This window comes from Glandiceps talaboti, chromosome 17 (assembly GCF_964340395.1).
Source record: "Glandiceps talaboti chromosome 17, keGlaTala1.1, whole genome shotgun sequence".
Taxonomy (NCBI): Eukaryota; Metazoa; Hemichordata; class Enteropneusta; family Spengelidae; genus Glandiceps; species Glandiceps talaboti.
The window spans coordinates 567,960-575,217 of NC_135565.1; the positions used below are offsets into that span (position 1 = coordinate 567,960).

The 7,258-nt window shown below is 33.4% G+C and overlaps 1 protein-coding gene across 1 annotated transcript in view; it reads left to right on the forward strand.

The window, feature by feature from the left end:
* LOC144448303 (SCY1-like protein 2) overlaps positions 1–6,630 on the forward strand; it is a 153,696-nt gene extending 147,066 nt beyond the window's left edge. The window contains exons 15-16 of the mRNA XM_078138490.1: positions 3,894–3,999; positions 5,402–6,630. Of these exons, the coding sequence (XP_077994616.1) occupies positions 3,894–3,999; positions 5,402–6,280 (985 nt within the window). The 3' untranslated portion in view covers positions 6,281–6,630. The remainder of the gene's footprint in view (positions 1–3,893; positions 4,000–5,401) is intronic.
* Positions 6,631–7,258: the final 628 nt, after the last annotated feature.

The window sequence follows — 7,258 nt, forward strand, 5'->3', positions numbered from 1 at the left end:
GTCTATTGTTAACATTTTAATACCATGTAATTTGTATTTCAGAGGTGCTCTATTGTTAACAATTAATACCATGTAATTTGTATTTCAGAGGTGGTCTATTGTTAACAATTAATACCATGTACTTTGTATTTCAGAGGTGCTCTATTGTTAACAATTAATACCATGTAATTTGTATTACAGAGGTGGTCTATTGTTAACAATTAATACCATGTACTTTGTATTTCAGAGGTGCTCTCTTGTTAACATTTTAATACCATGTAATTTGTATTTCAGAGGTGCTCTATTGTTAACAATGAATACAATGTACTTTGTATTTCAGAGGTGGTCTATTGTTAACAATTAATACCATGTGATTTGTATTTCAGAGGTGCTCTATTGTTAACAATTAATACCATGTACTTTGTATTTCAGAGGTGGTCTATTGTTAACAATTAATACCATGTGATTTGTATTTCAGAGGTGGTCTATTGTTAACAATTAATACCATGTAATTTGTATTACAGAGGTGGTCTATTGTTAACAATTAATACCATCATGTGATTTGTATTTCAGAGGTGCTCTATTGTTAACAATTAATACCATGTACTTTGTATTTCAGAGGTGGTCTATTGTTAACAATTAATACCATGTACTTTGTATTACAGAGGTGGTCTATTGTTAACAATTAATACCATCATGTGATTTGTATTTCAGAGGTGCTCTATTGTTAACATTTAATACCATGTGATTTGTATTTCAGAGGTGGTCTATTGTTAACAATTAATACCATGTGATTTGTATTTCAGAGGTGCTCTATTGTTAACAATTAATACCATGTACTTTGTATTACAGAGGTGGTCTATTGTTAACAATTAATACCATCATGTGATTTGTATTTCAGAGGTGCTCTATTGTTAACAATGAATACAATGTACTTTGTATTACAGAGGTGCTCTATTGTTAACAATTAATACCATGTAATTTGTATTACAGAGGTGGTCTTTTGTTAACAATTAATACCATGTAATTTGTATTACAGAGGTGCTCTTTTGTTAACAATTAATACCATGTAATTTGTATTACAGAGGTGGTCTATTGTTAACAATTAATACCATGTAATTTGTATTACAGAGGTGCTCTTTTGTTAACAATTAATACCATGTAATTTGTATTACAGAGGTGCTCTTTTGTTAACAATTAATACCATGTAATTTGTATTACAGAGGTGGTCTATTGTTAACAATTAATACCATGTAATTTGTATTTCAGAGGTGCTCTATTGTTAACAATTAATACCATGTAATTTGTATTTCAGAGGTGCTCTATTGTTAACAATTAATACCATTTACTTTGTATTACAGAGGTGCTCTTTTGTTAACATTTTAATACCATGTACTTTGTATTACAGAGGTGCTCTCTTGTTAACATTTTAATACCATGTACTTTGTATTACAGAGGTGGTCTATTGTTAACAATTAATACCATGTAATTTGTATTTCAGAGGTGCTCTATTGTTAACAATTAATACCATTTACTTTGTATTACAGAGGTGCTCTTTTGTTAACATTTTAATACCATGTAATTTGTATTTCAGAGGTGGTCTATTGTTAACAATTAATACCATGTACTTTGTATTACAGAGGTGCTCTTTTGTTAACATTTTAATACCATGTAATTTGTATTTCATGCAGAGGTGCTCTATTGTTAACAATTAATACCATGTACTTTGTATTTCAGAGGTGCTCTATTGTTAACAATTAATACCATGTAATTTGTATTACAGAGGTGCTCTATTGTTAACAATTAATACCATGTAATTTGTATTTCAGAGGTGCTCTATTGTTAACAATTAATACCATGTAATTTGTATTTCAGAGGTGCTCTATTGTTAACAATTAATACCATGTAATTTGTATTTCAGAGGTGCTCTATTGTTAACAATTAATACCATGTACTTTGTATTTCAGAGGTGGTCTATTGTTAACAATTAATACCATGTAATTTGTATTTCAGAGGTGGTCTATTGTTAACATTTTAATACCATGTAATTTGTATTTCAGAGGTGCTCTATTGTTAACAATTAATACCATGTACTTTGTATTTCAGAGGTGCTCTATTGTTAACAATTAATACCATGTAATTTGTATTTCAGAGGTGGTCTATTGTTAACAATTAATACCATGTAATTTGTATTTCAGAGGTGCTCTCTTGTTAACATTTTAATACCATGTACTTTGTATTACAGAGGTGCTCTATTGTTAACAATTAATACCATGTAATTTGTATTTCAGAGGTGGTCTATTGTTAACAATTAATACCATGTACTTTGTATTTCAGAGGTGCTCTATTGTTAACAATTAATACCATGTAATTTGTATTACAGAGGTGGTCTATTGTTAACAATTAATACCATGTACTTTGTATTTCAGAGGTGCTCTCTTGTTAACATTTTAATACCATGTAATTTGTATTTCAGAGGTGCTCTATTGTTAACAATGAATACAATGTACTTTGTATTTCAGAGGTGGTCTATTGTTAACAATTAATACCATGTGATTTGTATTTCAGAGGTGCTCTATTGTTAACAATTAATACCATGTACTTTGTATTTCAGAGGTGGTCTGTTGTTAACAATTAATACCATGTGATTTGTATTTCAGAGGTGGTCTATTGTTAACAATTAATACCATGTAATTTGTATTACAGAGGTGGTCTATTGTTAACAATTAATACCATCATGTGATTTGTATTTCAGAGGTGCTCTATTGTTAACAATTAATACCATGTACTTTGTATTTCAGAGGTGGTCTATTGTTAACAATTAATACCATGTACTTTGTATTACAGAGGTGGTCTATTGTTAACAATTAATACCATCATGTGATTTGTATTTCAGAGGTGCTCTATTGTTAACATTTAATACCATGTGATTTGTATTTCAGAGGTGCTCTATTGTTAACAATTAATACCATGTGATTTGTATTTCAGAGGTGCTCTATTGTTAACAATTAATACCATGTACTTTGTATTACAGAGGTGGTCTATTGTTAACAATTAATACCATGTGATTTGTATTTCAGAGGTGCTCTATTGTTAACAATTAATACCATGTGATTTGTATTTCAGAGGTGCTCTATTGTTAACAATTAATACCATGTACTTTGTATTACAGAGGTGGTCTATTGTTAACAATTAATACCATCATGTGATTTGTATTTCAGAGGTGCTCTATTGTTAACAATGAATACCATGTGATTTGTATTTCAGAGGTGCTCTATTGTTAACAATTAATACCATGTACTTTGTATTTCAGAGGTGCTCTATTGTTAACATTTAATACCATGTGATTTGTATTTCAGAGGTGCTCTATTGTTAACAATTAATACCATGTGATTTGTATTTCAGAGGTGCTCTATTGTTAACAATTAATACCATGTACTTTGTATTACAGAGGTGGTCTATTGTTAACAATTAATACCATCATGTGATTTGTATTTCAGAGGTGCTCTATTGTTAACAATGAATACAATGTACTTTGTATTACAGAGGTGCTCTATTGTTAACAATTAATACCATGTAATTTGTATTACAGAGGTGGTCTTTTGTTAACAATTAATACCATGTAATTTGTATTACAGAGGTGCTCTTTTGTTAACAATTAATACCATGTAATTTGTATTACAGAGGTGCTCTTTTGTTAACAATTAATACCATGTAATTTGTATTACAGAGGTGGTCTATTGTTAACAATTAATACCATGTAATTTGTATTTCAGAGGTGCTCTATTGTTAACAATTAATACCATGTAATTTGTATTACAGAGGTGCTCTATTGTTAACAATTAATACCATGTAATTTGTATTTCAGAGGTGGTCTATTGTTAACAATTAATACCATGTAATTTGTATTACAGAGGTGCTCTGGATTTTGCAGCAAATGGTGATAAAAGTGAGAAACAACAGGATTTCTTGGACCAGTTAAACAACAAAGGACAGAATCAGAATAGTTCAGATTCAGTGGTAATGTATAATTGTGTATTTGCTTTTTGGACAACTGAACTGATAAGGTTCAGTAGTGCTATAGGCATCGTGCTGTGGGTATGTGTGTGTGTGTGTGTGTGTGTGTGTGTGTGTGTGTGTGCGCGCGACTACCAAACTCGCTGTTTGAACATTTTGTGCAATATCTCAACAAGCTTAGACTGAGAATTTGGTTTGAGAAGAATTTGATGCCTAATTTAGCTGAAGTCAGTACATTCAAATGCCACAATGACCAACCCAAATAATGTACAATTATGATACCCTAATGTATTTATCAAGTTAGTAAAAGCTTTGGATAGGTTTGTAAGAGTCTTGTCGACTGCAATTGAAATGTGTATCAGTCCTTATATGACCCAAATCAAACTACGTTTTTACAAATCAAGATTCCTTTTTTAGCACAACTGGTTCAGTAGTCTGTCTGTGCGTATGTGTGTGTGTGTGTGTGTGTGTGTGTGTGTGTGTGTGTGTGTGTGTGTGTGTGTGTGCATGCATGCGTGTGTGTGTGTGTGTGTGTGTGTGTGTAAAGAACTTAAAGTCAAAAACCGCTGAACCGATTGCCATGATATTTGGTGGGTATTTACTTGGGAAATTGTTCAAATCAAAATGATCTTACCACCAATGTATATTTTGGGTAAAAAAAAACTACTGGGCAGATCATTCTGAATTTTGAGGGGAACATTCTTAGGGATGTTTAGATTAAGAATTGTTTGTGACATGATGATCCCATAAGTGATATGCAAATAAGGTATAACAATCTTTCTCTTTAGTCAAAAATCTTTAATTTCAAATCTATGAGGCAGATTGGGCTGGAATTTGGTGGGAACATTCTAAGTGGTGTTTAAAAAAAGAATTGTTAAAACATCGTGATCCCATCTGTGATATGCAAATTAAGTCTAAAAATCTCAATTTTGGTCAAAAAATTGATATCTTGAAACTGCATGGTGAAGGGATTTGAAACTTGGTGGGGATGTTTCTGAAGATGTTATTCTGCACTTATTGTTACAAACATTTTGGCACAATTGGTCCTAGCAACCATGGCCACACCCTTAGCAACAATGAAATGATGATGCATATTACAAAGTTAACAGGGATGGGTAGGTAAGTGTATAGATATTCAAAAAATGTATGCAAAGATATGCCTAGCAACAAGACCGCACCCATAGCAACAGCAAAATGATGGTTTATATTGCAGAGATGAAAACTGGAAAGGGTGGGGAAATTAATAAGGATTCCAAAAATGTATGCAAATATGCCTAGCAACAGGATCCTGCCCATAGCAACAGCCAACGACAGTTGTGCTACAGCTACATTGGTGGTATTTTTTTAAATTTGTTCTTTTAGGAAGAAGTAACAAATTGAATGAATTTTTCCTTCTTTTTTGTAGATGGACAAAATGTTTAAAAGTTTTGGATTGGGTAGTTTTATACAAAGTAAACCTGAAAAGCTGAATGCTGCCTCACATGGAGCTTGTACTCCCATTGACAACACTGATCCTAGTAAGTCAACAAAAGTCTCACTTAGTCTAGAAGAAAAACAAAAGTTACTAAAAGATCAAGAACTGCAACGAAGATTGAAAAGTCAAAAACCGCTGACACCAAATGAAGTTCCTAAAACCATGAAACCATTGGCTACAGATTTAACACACACTTTAATGTCTACTAATACAAGACAAGACAGAAGTCAAGGCAAGACTGGTTTGAATTCACAACCTGCAGCATCATTGATGTATACTACAGGTACTACATCATCCATTCAAACACCAGCACATACAAGTAATATGCAAAATACTGGCCAAGGGATGTCTACAGGAAGTGCATACAGTACATTGGGTATAGGTTCAAGTGGTGGTATGGCTACAGGAATTGGTATGGGTATGGGTGGAATGCCTGCACATAACACAGTATCAACTTCACAATACACAACCCCTGGATTTGGAATGTCAACCTCCACAACCCATGGATTTGGAATGGGGACGTCTTCCAGCATGGGTTATGGTGTTGGAATGGGAATGGGACAACAGTCTGCTCTGTATGGAAGACCTACAACTCCATCAGTGGCACCATCACAGTCACAGCAAAGTAATATAGATTTGTCAGCATTTGATGACTTACTTGGACCATCACATGCAAGCAAACAAAAGATGTCAATGAATCAAATGGCAGTACAAAATCAACAACAAAGGCAACACATTCAACCTGGAGGAGGAACAGAACAGGTGAAACAAAATACAGCCAGTAGTGATTTGACAGATCTATTGGGTTGATTGACAGATCTATCGGGTTGATTTGACAGATCTATTGGGTTGATTGACAGATCTATTGGGTTGATTTGACAGATCTATCGGGTTGATTGACAGATCTATTGGGTTGATTTGACAGATCTATTGGGTTGATTGACAGATCTATTGGGTTGATTGACAGATCTATTGGGTTGATTTGACAGATCTATTGGGTTGATTGACAGATCTATTGGGTTGATTTGACAGATCTATCGGGTTGATTGACAGATCTATCGGGTTGATTTGACAGATCTATCGGGTTGATTGACAGATCTATTGGGTTGATTGACAGATCTATTGGGTTGATTTGACAGATCTATCGGGTTGATTGACAGATCTATCGGGTTGATTGACAGATCTATCGGGTTGATTTGACAGATCTATTGGGTTGATTTGACAGATCTATTGGGTTGATTTGACAGATCTATCGGGTTGATTTGACAGATCTATCGGGTTGATTTGACAGATCTATCGGGTTGATTTGACAGATCTATCGGGTTGATTTGACAGATCTATTGGGTTGATTTGACAGATCTATTGGGTTGATTTGACAGATCTATCGGGTTGATTTGACAGATCTATCGGGTTGATTTGACAGATCTATCGGGTTGATTTGACAGATCTATTGGGTTGATTTGACAGATCTATTGGGTTGATTTGACAGATCTATTGGGTTGATTTGACAGATCTATTGGGTTGATTTGTCAAATTTTTTTGAAGACTTCCAAGTTTTGTTAAATTTGTAGTAATGGTTGCAAATCTGATATCCCTGAAACTGTTTATGATTGATTCATAGAAAGTACTGTATTCTAAAAAATATCATTGTATTGACCCTCAGCATAGTACTAAATGTGTTTCTGGATAAGTGCTGTATATACATTATATTTTCCTAGAAAGTACTGCAGTATGTTTCTCTACAAGAGATCATGATTTGTTGAACGGCAATCACAGTCCCATAGACCT